Source organism: Chiloscyllium plagiosum, unplaced genomic scaffold, assembly GCF_037043375.1.
Source record: "Chiloscyllium plagiosum isolate Xiang-an unplaced genomic scaffold, Cpla_swu_hap1 HiC_scaffold_3, whole genome shotgun sequence".
NCBI lineage: Eukaryota > Metazoa > Chordata > Chondrichthyes > Orectolobiformes > Hemiscylliidae > Chiloscyllium > Chiloscyllium plagiosum.
In genome coordinates, this window is record NW_028270141.1 from 134,571,281 (window position 1) to 134,592,183 (window position 20,903).

The 20,903-nt window shown below is 41.5% G+C and overlaps 1 protein-coding gene and 1 non-coding gene across 2 annotated transcripts in view; both read left to right on the forward strand.

Annotated features, from left to right (window-relative positions):
• Positions 1 to 318: 318 nt before the first annotated feature.
• The window catches only part of wdr43 (WD repeat domain 43), a 61,297-nt gene continuing 40,712 nt past the window's right edge, over positions 319 to 20,903 (forward strand). Inside the window, exons 1-5 of the mRNA XM_043687212.2 lie at positions 319 to 537; positions 9,319 to 9,453; positions 12,927 to 13,048; positions 15,448 to 15,568; positions 20,675 to 20,814. Of these exons, the coding sequence (XP_043543147.2) occupies positions 334 to 537; positions 9,319 to 9,453; positions 12,927 to 13,048; positions 15,448 to 15,568; positions 20,675 to 20,814 (722 nt within the window). The 5' untranslated portion in view covers positions 319 to 333. The remainder of the gene's footprint in view (positions 538 to 9,318; positions 9,454 to 12,926; positions 13,049 to 15,447; positions 15,569 to 20,674; positions 20,815 to 20,903) is intronic.
• LOC122548719 (small nucleolar RNA SNORD53/SNORD92) lies at positions 14,473 to 14,546 on the forward strand. The gene has a single exon (XR_006311330.1). It is a non-coding gene; the product is annotated as a small nucleolar RNA SNORD53/SNORD92 (small nucleolar RNA).

Below are 20,903 nucleotides of genomic sequence, written 5' to 3' on the forward strand. Positions count from 1 at the left end.
TTGTGGGATTTTTAACTTTGTCCACCCCAGTCCAACATCAGCTCCTCCACATTATGGCTATTCCATTGACTGTAAAGTGCTTTCAGACGTTCTGAAAGGTGCTATAGAAAGGTAAGTCACTTTATTTTGTCTTCCTTAATTAGAAGTAGGAATGCTATACAGGTACATGGTAAATTAAGCCAGGCGATTACTGTAGATGTTATTTGCAATGTACTTTGACAATATGGGCTTTGAGCTGATGATTGACAGACGCGGTGGCCCCAGGCCTTTGCCCCACCCCCTTCCTCGGCAGCCCCGCGCCTGCGCACTCTCTACCACGTGTGCAGGGGCAGCATGGCGGCGGTTGGTGGCGGAGTGGAGAGTAGCTGCGCCTTCTCCCCGGGCTCAGGCCAGTGCCTGGCGGCGGCCGCAGCGGACGGTCGGATTCGCGTGTGGAACACACAGGGCGGCGGTCTTCGGCACGAGTACGTGCCTTCCTCGCATCTCAGCGCCACTTGCAGCTGTTTGTCGTGGGCTCCCCCGCGGCGACTCGGTCAGGTGAGTGGCAGGCTCGGGCTGAGGCCTGAGGCCTAGTCAGCAGCAGCAGCAGGCTCGCGGGGGGGAGGAGGAGGACAGACGGCCGGGGTGAGGGGCTGATGGGGGGGGGGGGGTGAGGCGCGCAGCGAGGGGGCAATCAGCGCCAGGCTCCGGCTGAGGCCTCGTCAGCAACAGGCGGGGAGTCAGGAGGAGAGGCCTCGGGTGTCTCCTCCTCTCCCTCTGTCCTTCCATGTGGTTCCCCGCGGACCGGCCTGTCTCACACCGACCCCGACTCTTGAAAAGAGACCGCTGGACTTCTATGTTTGCTTCCCCTCGCCAGTTCGACCGTTCGAAGATAACTTGGTTCGGGTTGTAAAAGCCCTTTTCCGGAGTTAAACAGAAGTTCGGCTCCTGTTCTCTCCATTTTTGGCTCATCTGAAAGATTTTCTTTTAAAGCGGGCTGGTCTACAATCCGGTTAGTGTTCGGAGGGAGTAAGCAGGGCCCTCGTTTGGTCTGGATATGAATCATTTTGAAAGTTTCTCTCGCATGGCCGGTAGGGTGAATCCAAGGAAGGTCTTGAGATTCCACTAAAAGAAGAATGGGGAGGAACGTTTGACATCTGCGCTCATCTGAACTCGTGTATTAACGATCTAGCTTTCGATTTGAGAGCGCTCGCTCGGCAAATCATTAGAATGAGAAGGTAGAGATGGCTATACTTTATATTTCTAACCAATTCAGTCCTCTATAGGTTTGAGTTTCAGCTCGCTATCCGCTTATAAGGAAAACCTGAGCCTGGGGTTTTCATTCATTTCCAAGAGGTGTTTGGTGTGGTTCAATAACTTTAAAGCTGAAACCGTATTAATCAAAGTGCAACAACAGATTTTGAAACAAAAACTGCTGGAAATGCTGAACATTTCTGGCAACATCTGAGGATACAGCAAAGGCCAACTCTTGCAAATCACTTGCCTTTTCTAAGAATTAATTAAAATTTCTGGACCCTGAGCTCAGTTTCTGGCCCTTTATACTCCTCTTCACCATGGCTGCCAAACAGCGTCTTAATAAGATTCACATCTGCAGAATATGGAACTAGGAGTAGTCCATCCAGCACCTTGACTGTACTCGGCCATTATAGATCATGACTGATCATCTACTTAAACACCAAATTTCTAGAGTATCCCCTGTTTTTGCTATTTATATCTACAAATATAATAATCTGTTTTGAATATTCTCAATGCATAAGTAGCAAAGCTTCTTATAGAGTGATACAGCACAAAAACAGACCTTTTGGTCCAACTAGTCCATGCCGAACATAATTCCAAGCTAAGTTAGTCCCACCTACCTGCTTCTGGCCTATATTCCTCTAAACCTTTCCTATTAGCGAGTATTGAGAAGATTTGTAGCTCATGTGGAGGTTCTGGATGCAGGTTTGCTCACTGAGCTGGAAGGTTCATTTTCAGGTGTTCAGTCACCATACTAGGTAACATCTTCAGTGAGCCTCTGGATGAAGGCTTCCAGAACCTTTCCTATTGATGCTTCTATCCAAATATGTTTTACATGTTGTAATTGTACTGGCATCCACCACTTGCTCAAAATTCATTCCACATGCAAACCACCTGTCATTTTTAAATTTCTCTCCTCTCACCTTAAAAATGTGCCCCCTACTCTAGAAATTCCCCATCTTAGGGAAGAGACATCTACTATCAACTATCCATACCTCTCATTACTTTATAAAATCCTGTCAACCTCCTACGCTCCTGTGAGAAAAGTCCCAGCCTATCCAGCTTGTGATTGAAAGAAAGTTAACATTGTTCATTTGGTCTAATTGCCACAAAAACGCTTTGGCATCATTGTTTGACAAGATGCCCCATGCTGGCTGGTCCAGATTAAGTCTCATAAGATCCATGCTAAATTGGCAAGGTGGATACCAATCTGCTTGGTCACAGAAGAGACAGGATATTTATAAGGGTATTGAGATGTGAAAGGGTTAATTTGTTCTGACATGTAAGAAATTGGATATCCCAGGGGGGGGTGTTTTTCTGTTTTGCAGTCAGGGTGTGACAATCTAATCGTACTCTAAATGGTGCAGTTCAAGGAATAACCTGATCACACATTGTTCCAGGAAACAATCTAATCACTTTTTTTGGTTTTTGGGTGGCATATGACTATGGGGTGTGGCAGGGGGGTGTCTTGCATGACTGTGATGTAAAACCCTGTATAAAGGGAGGGTGATTCCCATGTTCAGAAATCCTCACTTGACACGCTCCCGAAGCATTGCGCAGTGTGTTAAGTGATCCTTCAAAAACTGGTACTTGCCGAAATAAATCGTGGCTGTTCACAGAAGTTGGTGTATTGCAGTTGCATCATGCATGTAAGTATCTTAAGAAGGGAACCTTAAGCGTATTTCTTTGAGGATCTCTGACCAGTCGTGCTCTGCAATGATCAGTGCTGGATTTCTGTAAGTGATAAATATTTTGGATGAAAATGTAGGTGGTCTGATTGGTATGTTTACCGATGACATGAAATTTGCTGAAATTGTGGAGAGTGAGGAAAGTTGTCAAAGAAATGGCAGATGGAGTTTAATCCAGACAAGTGATGTGATGCTTTTTGAGAGGTCATGTGCAAGAGGAAAGCATACAGTAAAGGGCAATACCCATAGGAGCATTGATAAATAAGAATGAATCTTGGGTGCAAGTCCATAGCCCACTGAAAGTGGCAATGCAGGTGGGATAAGATGGTAGAGAACACTCAAAGTATGCTTGCCTTCATTGGTCAGGGCATTGAATATACAAGTCACGTTGCAGCTGCATAAAACTTTAGTTTTGCCACATTTTGAAGTATTGTGTCCAGTTCTGGTTGCCACACCAGGAATGATATGAAGGCTTTGGAGAGGTTGCAATCCTTGTGCACAGAGACATGAATTCACCTTCTCTGGAAGAGCTTTTTCCCAATGAATTATATGGTTATTTTACAGGGAGGAGCATCCAGATATAGCAACATTACTCGGGTGACTGTTACAATCAGTGAGCATCAACAATAAAGATTAACCTATCTGCTGTTACCTTATTAACTGGCTTCACATAATGAATACCTTTCACCTTGTTAACTGACATATATGCTGAATGCTACCTCATTTTGTTTAATGGCTCTACATATTGAATGCTTTTCCAACTTGTTAACCCATGACTCTTACCTGCAGCACCCCATTGTTAACTAAGTTCTTATCGGATCTGAGTCATGCTCAGCTGAAACTCTTGTTTCACAAAACTCAGAGTTTAACTCTTTCCCTGCCTGTTTATACCCTCTACACATTCTCACTGAGGGAGTAGTACTAATTATGGTTAAGGGTGGATAGTCCTGAATCTTTTTCCTGGTATGGGAATATGAAATAGTGAGATGACACAAAAGCAATGCTTAAACGGGCACATGAACAGGCAGGAAATAGAGGATATAGACCCCCTACAGGCAGATTGGATTAGTTTAGAATGGCATTGTGGTCAGCACAGGTATGCTGGGCAGAAGGGCTTGTTCCTGTGCTGTACTGTTCTATGTATCATGTTTTATCTGGAAAATTAGTATGAGGTAACCAACAACCAAGCAGACTAATCTTACTAACAAAGAAAAAGCATAGGCCACTTGGTCCTTCAAGCCAGCTGTACCATCTAATAAGGTAATTGCTGATCTTATTTTAGCTTCAGCTGTATGCTCTGGTCCAGGTGATTTATCCATCTTCAGGCTATTCAGTTTTTCTAACACCTCCTTGATGACGACCACCATTCTCAGCTCTGTCCCCATACTTTTGAATTTTTGGGAAATTACCCGTGTTTTCCACTGTGAAGACTGTCACGAAGTAATTATTCAGTTCCTCAGCAATTTCTTTGTTCCCCACTGCTCTCTCTCCTGTATCATTTTGCCTCACTTTTCTTTATATATGTAAAGAACTCTTACAGTCTTCCTTTATATTATTGGCTAGCTTAATCTCATATTTAATCTTTTCTCTCATTTTTTTTGTTGCCTGCTGTTGATCTTCATAAGCTTCTCAATCCTCTGGTTTCCTAACTTTGTAAGCTTTCTCTTTTGCTCTTATTCTATCCCTGACTTCCCTAGTCAGCCATGGTTGCCTCATCCTCCTATACCATGCTGCTTCATCCTCGGGATGAATCTCTGCTATGTCTTCTGCTTTACTCCCAGAAACTCTCAAATTGCAGAGTAAATTTGATCATGTTATGATCACTACTTCCCAAGAGTTCTTTCATCCTAAGCTCCCTTATCAAGCATGCATCATTGCACAATACTAAATCCAGTATTGTCTGTTCCCTAATGCGGTTCATCACGAGCTGCTTCAAAAGCTATCTTGTAGACATTCCACAAATTCCTTTTCTTGGGCACCACTACCAACCTGATTTACCCAGTCCACGTGCATCTTGAAGTGACCCATGATTACTGTAACTTTGCCTTTCCAACGCATCTTTTCTATGTTCTGGTGTATCTTGTGCTCCAGCTCCTGACTACTGTTTGGAGGCCTATACATGACCTTTTTTAACCTTTGCAGTTCTTCAATTGTACCCACACAGATTCTACACCGTCTGACCTGTTTCATTTCTTATTATTGATTTAATTTCATTGCTTGATAGGGCAATGCCATCCCCTCTGCCCACTTGCCTATCTTTTCAGTAGGATTTATATCCTTGAATATTCAGTTCCCAATCCTGATTCCTTTGCCGCCACATCTCCGTGATGCCCATAACGTCATGCAGAAATTGGGGCCTTTTGGTTCTGCTTTTTAATTTAGCACCTAGCTGTTCAGACACCCTGAGCTGAACCTCTGCCCTAGTTTTATCAATGTCATTGGTACCTATGTGGACCATGACCACTGGATCTTTACCCTCCCACTCCAAATTTTTCTAACCCAGATGAGATATCCGGAATCTGGCCATCATGCAGGCAACAACCTTTGGGACTTTCAATCCTGGTCACAGAGAACAGTGTCTGTGCCCCTAATTATACTATCCCCAGTTACAATAACATTTCTGTCACCCCACTATGGCTCGCTGCACCATGGTGCTGTGGTCATTCAGCTCATCCCTGCAGTCCCCAATCCCACCCACACAGGAGCAATACTCTTAAACTGTTGGACAAGAGTAAGGGCAGAAACTCTTGCAACTGTACCTCCTGGATTCCTTTACCTGCCTCACTCTCAGCCACACCTTGCTGTTCCTGACCACTGGCTAAATTCGAGTTAGTCAGTCTAATGTGTTTCCAGAAACACCGTCCAAGTAAAACTCCCCCTCCTTTGTGTCACAATGTATGAAGCTTAGATTCAGCTTGTTGACTCTCAACCGGGGTTCTTCCAGCATAGCCCTCCTGTGATGTCACCTTTCAGTTTCCCACTCAGATTCAAACAGAATCACCCACCTTTTCAAGTTGCTCTCCACTTGGCTGCTCTCCCGAAGTGAAGCCCCCAAGTCCACGTGGTAAATTCTTTTTTACCATTTGCCTCCCTAAGTTGCTCTACGCTTGGCTTCTCTCCTGAAGTTTCCCAACATCCTTCCTATAGTTGGGAGACCAGAATTTAATGCCCTACCCCTATACTCAATACAATGACCAGTAAAAGCAAGCGTACCACATGTCATCTTTACTATCTTGTCTATTTGTGACTCTACTTTTAAGGAATTATGAACCTGCACTCCAAGGTTTCTTTGTTCAGCAACATTCTCCAGGACCTTACCATAAAGTGTATAAGTCCTGCCTGGAATTGCTTTAAACGTCCACCCGGTCGAGTCCACTCTTGTCTGACTGTGGGAAGCCCAGCCTTTGTTGCCCCATTTCCAGCTAGAGTAAGGCAGAGACTTTCTCTCAATACATTGAGAGTCTCTTCAAATTGATACATTTCTTGCAACCTAATTTTCAAAGAGACAATGCCTGCAAATGTAAGTGAAAAGCTTTATTGTGCTGGAAAAGTTTCCATTTTATATATAATGCATTGGCACAGCTCACTTAGCAATTGGGCAACAAGATTCAACCAATGCAATGAAATAGCAAAAGCTGCATTGTCACTATCCTATTTTGGGGATCTTTTTGTAGCGAGATGCCAGTTTGAACCAAATTTGTCTCTTGACTACAAACTACAGAATGTTAATGATAGAGAAACAAAATACCTCAAATGCTGGAAATTAGAAATAACAATGAAACACTGGGACTATTCTCCAGGTCATGCAGCACCTTGGAGTGGGATTCTTACAGTTTCAGGTCAACGACCTTTCATCAAACTCAACCCTGAGTTGTGATGGAAGGTCGCAACCTGAAATGTTAACTTTGTTACTCCCTGCACAGATGCTGCTAGATTTTGGTGATGGTTTTGGAAGCCATGAATCTGGCACTGTCACTTGGTAAGTACAGTGTTCTAGAAAATAGCAACAAGCTTAGGCCATTTGGTCCTTCAGTCTGCTGTGCTGTTAAATATGATCATGACTGACTATCCAATTCAACATCCTGTTCCCATTTTCTTGCCCTCCCCTTTAATCCTTTTAACCTTAAGAACTATATCTAACTGCTACTTGAAAACATTCAGTCTTTTGGCTTTAACCACTTTGTGTGACAGAGATTTCCACAAGCTCACCACTCTGGGTGAAGAAATTTTTCTTCATCTCAGTCCTAAATGGCCTACCCTGTATTGAAAATCTGTGACCCATAGTTCTGGACTCCCTGGTCATTGGGGACATCCTACCTAGGTTAACATTCATTTCTTGGGTTTTACAGCAAACTTACCTCCTCATAATGACATGTGGAGTTTAAGCTGTTGGGGTCCGCGTTTTGTATGTATTGTTCTAAAAACTGGGAATATAATGTTTCAGGCTCTGAGCAGAACTGAGTTTTTTTCAAATAATCATGCATCTAATGGGCTCTGTGCCTATCCTTGCTCTTGATTTTTGCTTAATGTGAGCAAGTTTAATTGTCTTTACCTGTAGGGGGAGTGGAGTAAAGGGTTATCAGATTGATTCCTAGCGTGACAGGACTGCTGTATGAGGAGAGATTGATTGTATTTGACGTTTAGAAGAATGAGGAGGGAGGGAGTCTCAAACTTATAAAATTGTAACAGATGCAAGAAGGATATTCCCGATGGTGGGATATCTGAAACCAAGGGTCATAGATTAAGGATAAGGGGTAAATCTTTTAGGACTGTGAGAAATCTTTTCATCTAGAGAGGGGTCAACCTGTGAAATTCACCACCACAAAGTGGTCGCAGCCAAAACATTGTGTTTTCATGAAGGGCGTAGATGCAACTCTTGTGGCTAATGGGATCAAGCGATATTAGGAGAGAGCAGGATTAGGGTATTGAGCTTGCTGATTAGCCGTAGCATATTGAATGGCAGAACAGGTTCAAGGTGTTGACTGACTTACTACTCCTGTTTTCTATGTTTTTGCTTAATTCATTGGCATTCTTTAAACACAAACCACTGCCAGTTACCCTTGATTCATTTGATAAATGTTTGGATTTTAAAGTTGAATGATATAGGTGAGTAGTTTGGAAATAACAGCCAACAGGAAGTGTGTCACAAGAAAGTAATAACCACTTTATTTAAAGAATAATCATATTTTGTTTGCCATGTCCTCTTCTCTTCATTCTACGTAATGTTTTTCTGATTAATTCTCTCCTTTAAAGGTAGTGCAATCTGCAGGTGCATATGTATGTTCTATTAGATGGATTTTTTTAATGCTTCAGTAAGTATATAATGTACATCTTGTGTAGAACATTAGAAATATCTTTATTCAGAAACCTCTTAATCTATGTATTTAGCTTTTCGATAGTTTTTTAAAAAAGAATTCCCAAAATGGCTTTTTTTTTCTCTGCCATACCGTTTAGTCAATTGAGAAATCTATCTCTCTGGAGACACAGCAATGAATACGTGTAACCATTATTATAACATTATGTTTGTGGTTAGTGGAAGATGGGCAGATATCCATGAAACTTTGGGGTAGTTGAGTACATTGGGAATAAGCATGGATAATTTCAATAACAAATGACAGAGACTAGACATACTACACATGTGGAATTAGACAGTCTTTGTGATGGTCAGATGCTCAGCCTCTGGTCCAAGTATTAGGCCAAGGTTAGTGACAGTGTGAGTTCATCAGAATTTGATTATTGCTGAAAAGAGACATGTTGAAGGCGGGTTGCAAATTATGACGTTGAGTCTGAGTTGCACATTGGCTTTGGTCACCCTGAGAGTTTTCCTGGATTTCAGAATGAAACAAGTGCATCTGTCCTTGCAGTGTTAGTCTGTAGTTTGACTTCAGTCCACATCTCTTTGACTTGGATGAAAGTGATACTAGGTATCAATAGAAGGAATATCTTCTGTATTAATACTAATAGCTAGAAAAACCGATTATGCTTAATAGTTTCTAGTTATTGCAACGGGACTTGAGAAAATTTGGAAAGGAAATGAGAGAATTAAATGAATTAAAATATTTAGTGTTTGTGTGATTCACTGCAAAAAAAATTTCCTGTTCGTGGTCCTTTGTGCCTCATTTCCTCTGTTCTACCACAACAGGAAGATGTGCATGTCTTGAAGTTATTGCAGATTCATCCTTACCTGTCAGTTTCTAGTTCTTCCATCAACTTCATTTTTGATCAATGTTAGAAACTCATTCCAACTCCTTTAGTTACCATGACAAAAGGCTTTGGGTTCAGTCTAGGCTTGGAAAATCAAGGACTTTAATGTTACATTATTCAATGATTTTAATAGTGACCCAATTTAAAAAAAAACTACATAAAGGAGTATCAAATTTATTTTCTTTTCCAGGAAGGTCCTCAGAAGAAAAAGAGGCGATCAGAAGATGCAACAGGTTTGGAAGAATTAGACCTGTTGGCTATTGGTACAGCAGTTGGTAGCATTTTGTTATACAGCATAGTAAAGGGAGAACTACAGAGTAAACTGGTAAGATATAGGTTTTTCATATTGCAATAGGCAGAATGGTCGGAAATTCTGATTTACATAAGTATAAATGTTAACAAAGATTCTCTCTTAACTGAGAGTAAGGGTGAGAATGGGAGGCTTGTTTTGGCTACATGTGTACATGTTCACACCTTGTAGGTGGACATTAATTTGCTTCCGTAAAATGTTATTCATCAGAACATCTCAACTTGGCTAGTTAACTGTCTAGACTTGGTATAATTATACTTTTATGCAAATCAATTTGTTTTTGAATGAAGGCTTGCTTTACACTGCATTTTCTCAGTTATGCTACTTAAATTTGTATTAGCATATGACTGAATAATTCATTTATTTTCAGGAAGTGTATTTACAGAATGCTACAGTGAAAAGATGTTACTATATAAGTATGTTCAGAATCTTATTTCCATGGTTGGATTTGCATTTCGCTATCCAATTCTATCTATTTTTCCCAGAAGGTTAGTCTGTTGAAGTGGCAGGCAAATAGAAACTCGAGGTTATTTTAGTGCCATAATGTTCGGCAAAGCACTTGTCCATCTTGCGTTTTATCTCGCCAGTATCCAGGAGACCACATTGTGAATAACTAATGAGGTAGATTAGATTAGATTAGATTACTTACAGTGTGGAAACAGGCCCTTCGGCCCAACAAGTCCACACCGACCCGCATACCACCCAGACCCATTCATTTACCCCTTCACCTAACACTACGGGCAATTTAGCCAGGCCAATTCACCTAACCTGCACATTTTTGGATTGTGGGAGGAAACCGGAGCATCCGGAGGAAACCCACGCAGACACGGGGAGAATGTGCAAACTCCACACAGAGTCGCCTGAGGCGGGAATTGAACCCGGGTCTCTGGCGCTATGAGGCAGCAGTGCTAACCACTGTGCCACCGTGCCACCTACTAGGTAGACTAGATTGAATGAAATACAGGTAAATCCTTGCTTCATCTGGAACGTATATTTGGGGCCTTGGGTAGTGAAGAACAAGGAGGTAACGGACAGGTTTACCTTCTGCAATTGCCTGGGGAGGTACCTTTGGGCGTGTGAAATGGTAATTGGGAGTGGAAGAAGAACGCACCAGAGTGTCCTGGAGGGAAAGGTCCCTATGGAATGCAGGCAAAGGAGGGGAATATGTGTCTAGTTGTAGCATCCCACTGCAGACGAAGTAAATGGTAGCTTATCATTCTTTGGATGCGGAGGCTGATGGGATGGGGGACCCTATCATTGTTAGGAAGGAAAGGGATAAGGGTAAAAGTGGAGGAAGATAGGTCAAACATTGCTAAGGGCCCTGTTGACCACAGTAGCAGGGAATCCTTAGTTGAGGAAGAAGGTAAACGTTTCTAAAGCCCCTGCAGAAGGTGGCATAATCAGAACAGATGCAATGGAGACTGCAAAACTGGGAAAATAGAATTAATTCCTTATGGGAAGCAGGATGTGAAGATGTATACAGGTCGCTCTGCTAAATTGCAACAGCTGTGTTCCTCTGTAACCATGCTTTAGAAAACTGCTATACAAAATCGCTCTGTAGAAGGTTGCTAATAGAAAATCGCTGTACCAGTTCAATAGAAAGTTTGCGTTATCCAAACCACATCCACAGTTCGACAATTGCATTATAACCAATTTGTGCTGATGAACCATGTACCTGTAGTACGAAGAGCGACCTGCAGTCGCAGAAACTGAGGGGGTCGGGTTTATAGTATATAACAATGGCTAGCCTATCCCCAGAAATGGAGCCAGGTGTTGAGGGAGAGGGTGAGAAGTCAGAAGTGATGGCAGGATGAAGGTTGGAAGCTAAATTTTTAAATTTTTCCTGTCCAGGGCAAGAGAGGAAAATAGCACCGATGGTGTTATTCTCCTGGAGAAAGAGTGAATAGGATTGGCACAAGCAATGTCCCATGTACCCAATGACCTCAAGAAAGTGAGAGGAGTTAAATGAGAATTTGTTTTTAAAGTGAGAATAAGTTCTGCCAGGTAGAGGAGGGTGGTGGTGGATGGAGATGGTCAGGCCTTCTTTCCAGGAAATAGTGAAGGCTGTGAGACCATCCTGGTTTTTTTTTGGGGGGGTGGTTTGGAGGACTTGTAAAGGATTGCACTTCCATGGTAGAGAGGAGGCAGCTGGATCTCATGAACCGGAAATTCTAAAATTGCCATAAAGCATCAGAAGAATCGCAATGTAAGCATGGCAAAGGGGAGAGTAAATAGGCTTGAGGTCGGGAAGCAATGAAGGACACGTGAAAACAATGGGTCTGTCTGGGCAGTCCTGTTTGCGGACTTCGGGTACAAAGCAGAAGTGAGCTGTGTGAGGTTGGAGCACTATGACCTGGGAGCTCGTTGCAAGGGGATGCCCAAGTGAGATGAGGTTGGTTGCATTTGTAGATGCTTGATGGTGGGGTCATGATCAGGTGGAAGTAGGAAATGTCTGAGAAATGTTGCTCAGGCTCTGCAGTATTGAGGTTAGTACGTCACACAACAGCAGCATCATCCTTATTGGCAGGCTTAGTGACAAGATCAGGGTTGGATTTGAGAGCACTGAGTGCAGTCAGTTCAGAGAGCATTAGGTTCAAACGAAAGGGCAGAGCAATGAGGGTAACCAATATCACGTTGAGAGTTCTCACTGAACTAGTCGTGTGCAGGTAAAGGGCCAGAAGGAGGATCGAGGTGGAGAGAAGAATGTTGGAGATGAGTGTAGTCATCTGGAATGTGGAGAAGGCCTCTGCTAAAAGAAATGGATGTGAAGGCAATGGAAATAGAGTTTATCATTTTGTGCCTGAAATTCATTGATGTGGGGATGCAGACAGATAAAACTAATACTTCTGCTGAGTTCAGCATCAGAGTGTGGAATGTCAGAAAGTAAATATCTGACAAGGGGTCATGAGAAGGGATGGAGTCAGGGAAGGGGACAGGAGGACGGTTCCAGAGGGTCGTGTGTACCTCTTCAGTTTTCCAGCTTGCCATTCTACTTTATCTTCAAAATTTTAAGGGAACCTGATGCAGGTTCTATGGGTGGGAATTATTTATAAAAATGTTGTGGAAGGTTTGGCTTCCCTGGATCAAATATGGCAGCTCTAGGATTTTTGTATCAGTTGAATTAAGCAATGTTGTTAAATGATCAGAATTAAAAGATCTTGGCTCTTAATGTTCAGTACTCTGAATTGGGTGTCTCTGCTGGATACTGTGTGCAGAATATATATCTGTGGTGAGTTGATGGTTTTTGCAGACTCCGAAGTGGCATGAGGTAGTAGGGCTGGTGACTCATACTTTGAAACTTGAGGGAAAACTATTTTTTGATAGCCGGTCTTTCTGTGCAAGAGACATGGTGACTCTTGTTCAAAATGGTAGTTAGTTCCTAGCCATTTCCACATGGGTGTTTTTACCACTATAAATATAATTCCTAATCTGAAATCTTGTTCAGTTGTGTGCTCTTATTCTTAACTTTAGTCTTGTTATTCTTTCAGGGTGGTGGACATGACAATAAAGTAAATTGTGTGCGGTGGCATCAGGAAAGTGATTGTCTCTATAGCTGTTCAGATGACAAGCACATAGTGGAATGGAATGTACCGACAGGGAAAGTAAAATGGTCAGTATGGAAGTCTTCCGTGGGCTATAAAGTTTTTGCTGCTTATGTATATCTCTTGCTACTACCAACCAACCACCACCTTCTATTTTTCTTTTCTATTCCCTTCCCAAGGGAAGGTAAAATTATTTTTTGCTTCTTCACTTTGAATTGGAAAGATCTGTTAGGCTGGTTAGTTGAAATTCCAATGGTTTACCAAATGCTCGTTTGGTATCTTAGCCCCAGATGATACAGATGTATTTCTTGTGACATGCAAAGATAGAATACTCTTCCGTGAATATCCAAATCTGAAAGTTAGTGTCATTTTTAAAGTCTGCTGGCCCAGTGCTTGAATTTCATTGAAAAACACGCACTTTATAGAGGAAAATTTTTATCATCCTCAAGAAATAAGCCTTGTCTTTAGTTTTTATATTGACTGTCATTCTGTGAAGAAAGTACGTTAATAAACTGAGATTTTAATAATAAGTATGAGTAAATGTCTAATTAACAGATGTATTATAATTTACATTTTAATCTTCAAAACTAAATTGAAGTGATAAGCAATCAGTAAAGCTTTTCGAACATCATTACATCAGTACTTGTTCCATTTGATAGATTTCATCATGAAGAAAATATTGAAATGACTGTTGGCAACCAAAATGGGTAACCATACACATGCACTCAACTTATACCTATGCGAGACATTATAACCACAATTTTTCCTAATTGCTTAGCCCATCTGTGTTCCCATCCTTACCATTTAAAGCTATTAGTTGTGGAACTTTGTTACCTTCTGAGTTAGGTATTCCATTTTTCTAAGTCACTAATCTGTTCTGAAAAGCTGGGACCTCATTACGGATTTTCAGGAATGCCATTTTGCACAATGAAGTAGTTAATTGTCTATTTGAATACATTCAGACATTCACAAAACTGAACAGAAAGCTATAGATGTTGCTAGTTTCTGTGAAATTTGAAATTAATTAGTTAATACTGTGTAAACTGTTCTGTATTTTGAGTAATGCATATTTGTATGCATCTAATATTTTAGGGTATTTGAGAAGTACCCAGGAGTCTTTATTTATCGCTTTGGTACTTAAACTTTCAGTTGCTCACTAGACATTATCTGTGCTTTACAATGCAACTGGATGTTTTTAACATTAATATTTATTGTTGGGTTTTGTTACACAGATTTATATTTTGAAGTAGGACAGGATGGGTGACAATTGCTAGAAAGGACTTAGCTGTGAAGGTTCATTTGTTAAAGAATACACTGTTTTACTGAGATTTTGAGCAAGGTCCAGCATTGTTGAGTTATACTAAACGGTGCCAGTTCTTACATCCTGCAGACTTTCCAAAAAAATGGAGCATGTGCTTTTTGGAAATCAATATCTGTACTTTTTATTTGAGCACAATGAACTCATTATGCCAAAGCAGGGATTCCATAAGTCTTGCTGTGATGATTTGTTAAGGTTTCGCTATATTGCTGAAAAATATGACGATACATCCTTGGCTGTCTGAGCATGCTGGCTAATCTCTCGGTTTGCTTTGGTAATAAATTGGCACTTAGGTTTAATTTAATATGAGATGCTAACCTTATACACAGTCATCTCATTATTTGTATCTTCCAAGATGTCTTTCTTTTGCCCTTCAGTATTGTCCCCCTCACCTTTAAGGTGCAGTAAATTAAACAAATTGTATTGGTGTCAATTTTATTTGGATTCACACTCCGTCGTAGGGAAGTCTCTCTCAACCCAATAGGGCTCTTGGGTCGTGTGCTCACGGCTATGATGGTCCTGTGGCACAGCAATTACATAGGCTTTTGAGTGAAAAATGTTTCTTTACGTGAGATACCAGAGGGCTGCTTCTATGTGTTGAACCTAATGCGTCTTAAACCTTGAGAAATGGTGGGTGTGGAGGGACAGAAATCAATAGCATAATTAGAGTGGCTAAATGATAAAGGAATAATTTGAATAATTATGATAAAACAAGGCCCTTGTTTTGTTTTCTGTGTTCTGCGTATGGATCTTGGCTCCAATTTGTGATAAGAAAGTCACTAGTTCCATGGCAGTATTTGAGACTTCTGACCAGCTACATTGCAGGAGCTGCTTGGTCCAAGGAACAGAGGAGAAAAATTCAAGTTAAAATTCTTCCATGTATTTCCTCTGTAAATAGGAATGCTGGAATAATTCTTCAATTAAAAACTAAACATAATGATTTGTTTAAAATCAATTATCACTCATTCAATAATAAGCAAACATCAGAGGCTAAATTCACTAGGCTGATTCCTCTGTCATCTCCTCAGCTGATCCCCAGCTAAAAAAATAAGCTGAAACTGTAATAAACAGCCTAATGTTGTGTTCTGTCTGCAGCTGTATATTTGGTATAGGTTTTATGCTGTAAATCTGTCTTATTCCCCCAAATAGCAAATGGAAAGCCGAGAAAGGCAGCATCAGTTGTCTTTGTCTCAGCCCGGATGGAAAGATGTTGCTATCAGCGGGTCGTGGCATCAAGCTATGGGATCTGGAGACCAAAGAAGTATACAGGGTGAGTACTTGTGTCCTGAGAGAATGTGCTGTGCTGGCAGCATTATCAGATGTAATTTTAATGTGCCAAAGGTTTCTATTTTGGAAACAAATTTTGTACAGTGGTAGAATGGCCTAACTTTGGTGGCACTGTGTGGTTGCTTATGGATCTGGTACCACTCAAGTGGAGTACTTGGTCCTAGATGATGTCACGCCTCTTCATATTAGAGGCCTGATGTATTCAAGTAAGTCGGAAATATTGCATTTTCCTGACTGTTGACTCCTTGTAGATGGTGGATGCCCTTTGGGGAGTCAGGAAGTGAGTTGTTCACTACAGGATTCTCTGCCTCTGACTTGTTCTTCAGGCTGCACTATTTACATTTCTACCATTTCTACCTCTGGTTGGTGGTAACATCTATTGTATTCATAGTGAGGGAATTCAGCAAGTATTGTTGTTAAATGACAAGGGGCAATGATATTCCCTTGTTGGAGGTGATCATTACTCAGCATTTGTGTGGCATAAGGATTTTTTTTCCCTGGGCTGGGGGATTTCAAGACTGGTGGGATATCTTTAAGTCAAGAGGAGAAAGATTTTACGAGGACATGGGGGCAACTTTTTATAAACAGTGGTTTGTGTGTAGAATGAACTGCTAGAGAAAATGGTTGATGCAGGTATAATTACAACATCTAAAAGACACGTGGATAAGTTCATGATTAAGAAAGGTTTGGAAGGATATGGGCCAAGCACGGCAAGTGGGACTAGTTTTTGCAACGTGAGGTCTGTTTCTATACTGTGTGACTCTGATTCTCTGACTCTTAAGATTTTTGTTATCCAAATCCTGCTACATTTGGGCATGGTCTACTTCATTATCTGAGAAGTTGCGGATAATATTGAACATTATGCAGTCAGTGGCGAACATCCCCACTTCTGATCTTATGATGAAACAGTTGAAGATGTTTTGGGTCTTTACTTCAAATCTTAATCCATTGTTCCTTTAAAAGATTCCTCCCTCCAGTCACTGTCTGTGTTGAAATGTTACTGCAACAGCCATGTTGAAAAAATGTTTTTGTTCATACTATGGCTTCAAGTTGACTCCTTGTCCTTTCCAATTTTAGAAAACAATTTTATCAAATTCACTATCAAATCTCTTTATATAGCCTGCTAAAGCTTTAATTCTCTTTATTTTGTTTCCTAAACATCAAGTTGCATTATAGGTGGAAAGGCAAATTGCAAGAGGGAGGCAAACAGCTTGCAGAGAAGTATTGATGGGTTAAGTAAGTGGATGAAAAGTTGGCAAATAGAGTATAATGTGGGAAAGTGTGAAGTTGTTCATTTTGAAAGAGAGCAAAAGACTAAGATTGTTTAAACAGACAAAAACTGCAGGAAGTTTCAATGCAAAGAGGCTTGGGCATACTCATGCATGAAACACAGAAAGCTAGCACTCAGGTGCAGTAGGTAATTACAAAAGCTAATGAAATGTTAGCCCATATTTCAAGGAAATTGCAGTAGGAGAGACTGTGTGCAACTGTACAAGATGCTGGTGAGACGACGACATTTGGAGTGCTGTAAGCAGTTTTGGTTGTCTTTATACATGAAAAGAATCAACTTCATTGGAGGCAGCTCAGAGTAGTTTCACTAGGATAATAGTATAGAGCAAAGGCTAGAAGAGATAGAACAATGTAGCTAGAAGAATGATAGGTGATCTCATTATCATCGAGCCATAGAGATGTACACCACGGAAACAGACCTTTCAGTCCAACTCTTCCATGCTGACCAGATATCTCACGCCAATCTAGTCCCAACTGCCAGCACCCGACCCATATCCCTCCAAGCCCTTCCTATTCATATACACATCCAGATGCCTTTTAAATTTTGCAATTGTACCAGCCTCCTCCACTTGAGTCATAGAGATGTACAGCACGGAAACAGACCCTTCTGTCCAACCCGTCCATGCCGACCAGATATCCCAACCCAATCTAGTTCCACCTGCCAGCACCTGGCCCATATCCCTCCAAAACCCTTCCTATTCATATACCAATCCAAATGCCTCTTAAATGTTGCAGTTGTACCAGCCTCCACCACATCCTCTGGCAGCTCATTCCATACACGTAAAAAAGTTGCCCCTTAGGTCACGTTTATATCTTTCCCCTCTCACCCTAAACCTATGCCCTCTAGTTCTGGACTCCCCAACCCCAGGAAAAGACTTTGTCTTTTTATCCTATTCATGCCCCTCATAATTTTGTAAACCTCTGAGGTCACCCCTCAGCCTCCGACACTCCAGGGAAAACAGCCCCAGCCTGTTCAGCCTCTCCCTGCAGCTCAGATCCTCCAACCCTGGCAACATCCTCGTAAATCTTTTCTGAACTCTTTCAAGTTTCATAACATCTTTCCGATAGGAAGGAGACCAGAATTGCACGCAATATTCCAACAGTGGCCTAACCAATGTCCTGTACAGCTGCAACATGACCTCCCAACTCCTGTACTCAATACTCTGACCAATAAAAGAAAGCATACCAAACTCCTCCTCCTCTATCCTGTCTACCTGCAACTCCACTTTCAAGGAGCTATGAACCTGCACTCCAAGGTCTCTTTGTTCAGCAACACCCCCTAGGACCTTCCCATTAAGTGTATAAGTCCCACTAAGATTTGCTTTCCCAAAATGCAGTACCTTGCATTTATCTGAATTAAACTCCATCTGCCACTTCTCAGCCCATTGGCCTATCTGGTCCAGATCCTGTTATAATCTGAGGTAACCCTCTTCGCTGTCCACTACACCTCCAATTTTGGTGTCATCTGCAAACTTACTAACTGTACCTCTTATGCTCGCATCCTAATCATTCTGGCAGCCCATTCCATACGTGCACCATCCTCTGCATGCAAACGTTGCCCCATAGATCTCTCTCATATCTTTCCCCCCTCACTCTAAACCCAAGCCCTCTAGTTCTGGACTTCCCCACCCTGGGGAAAAAGACCTCGTCTATTTACCTTATCCATGCCCCTCATGATTTTATAAACCTCTCTAAGATCACCCTTCAGGCTCCGATACTCCAGGGAATAAAGCCCTAGCCTTTTTAACCCCTTCTTGTAGCTCATTCTCCAAACCTGGCAACATCCTTGTGAATCTTTCCTGAACCTTTTCAAGTTTCATCCTTCCGACAGGAAGGAGACCAGAATTGCACGCAATATTTCAAAAGTGGCTGAGCCAATGTCCTGTACAGCTGCAACATGACCTCTCAACTCCTGTACTCCTACTCTGACCAATAAAGGAATGCATATCATAAGCCGTCTTCACTATCCTATTTACTTGGCGACTCGAAGATCAAGGAGCTATGAACCTGCACTTCATGGTGTGTCTGTTCAGCAACATTCCTTTGGAGCTTACCATTAAGTGTATAAGTCCTGCTAAGATGTTCTATCCCAAAATGCAGCACTCATATTTATCTAAATTGAACGCCATCTGCCACTTCTCAGCCCATTGGCCCATCTGATTGCAATGAGGTAACCTCCTTTGCTGTCCACTACACCTCCAATTTTGGTGTCATCTGCAAACCTACTAACTTTTCCTCCTAGGTTCTTAACCAAATAATTTATATAAATGCAGAAAAGTAGTGAACCCAGCACCAATCCTTGTGGCACTCCACTGGTCACGGGCCTCCAGTTTGAAAAACATCTCTCCTCCATCACCTTCTGTCTTCTACCTTTGTGCCAGTTCTGTATCCAAATGGCTGGTTTTCCCTGTATTCCAAGAAATGTAACCTTGCTCGCCAGTTTCCCATGAAGGATCTTGTTGAATGCCTTACTAGATCACGTCTAATGCTCTGCCCTCATCAATTCTCTGTTAGTTTTCTTTTGAAAAAAAATCACGTATGTGAGACAAGATTTCCCACTTACAAAGCTACACTGACTATTCCTAATCAGTCCTTGCCTTTCCAAATACATGCACATTCTGTACTTAAGTGGCTTGACAGAGTGAATACTGAGAGGGTGCTTCGCCACATGGGAGAGTCTAGGGCAAACAGGCATGCTCTCAGAATAAAGGGGTGCCAATTTAAGACTGGGGTGAGGAATTTTTTCTTTTGAGGATTGAAAAACTTTGGACTTCTTTCTCACAGAGAGCTGGGGGGTAGAGTCCTTATGCTTATTTATGAGGAATATCAGATCAGCCATCATCCCATTGAATGATGCAGCAGGCCCAAGGGGCTGAACAGACTAATCCTGTTCCTATTTTTTATGGTCTTAAGTTTCCTCCTAGCTACATTGTTCTATCTCCACCAGCGTCTGTGCACAGTGTAATGCGTTTGCGATTTCTATAATTTGTTCAAAATTGTAGGCTGTGAAATTGTTAGTCTAAATTTAACACATTTTAAGCAAGGCTACAGTGTTAATCCTCCTGTTAGCAAATAGGCATTTAAAACTTATTTCTGAGGTGGTTGTCTATCACCAGTAGAAAATTGTATATGTAGACTGGGTGACTCTCAGAATGGTGGCTTAACAATTATGGAAAAAGAAATATTCCTTGATTTTTTTTTTGTTTGGAGTTGTATTGATGAAATGACATTAATGTCCCAGAAATAGATTGATGGATATTTTGAATAAGATGTGATAAAGTTCATGATAGTAATGACATGTACTTGCTTAAGTGTTAGTGGCTTTGAGTCAAATATCGTTTTAGCATGAAATTTTAATAGAATCGATTGCAACTTTAAAAGGAATGTTGCAGGACATGGTTTACGTTATTTTGTGTCGTGTGGCTGTAGCTTTAAAATGTAATTGAGCTTTGTCACAGGATCATTGGCCGCCTGGTTTGAACTACTCAATCTTAATGTATCTTTGGGGTTGGAGGTTGTGTTATAGTAGCTCAGCATTGAAATGGCATGTGACGATTTAAGACTTGGCTTGAGCTTCCTGTGGTACTGCATTTCCCACCATTCAGTCAGCCATTGAGAGTACTGGGGGAGGATCAGCCTAAAATCTAGAAACGGCCGCATAATTTTCATACTTGTGTTGTGAAGTCTTAATTAGTATACCTATTTTAAATTCCATAAGTTCTGTTAAAATAAATAGGATGAGATCAGTCTTTAATGAATAAGTATAGTTAAACTTTGTTCAATGTTCTCTCCTCTACAGAAATTTACTGGCCACGCAACAACAGTCTCCTCACTTGCGTTTGCCACAATACGACCCCCTAGCGACAGTCAGCCATTTGATGGGATAACGGGCTTGTATTTCCTATCTGGAGCTGTACATGACCGGCTCCTTAATGTTTGGTAAGATATTCATTTTTATACCCATCAGCTGTCTTCATATGATTGTTACCTAATATTTTGATTGTGTAATATGACTCCGTGAATACCAG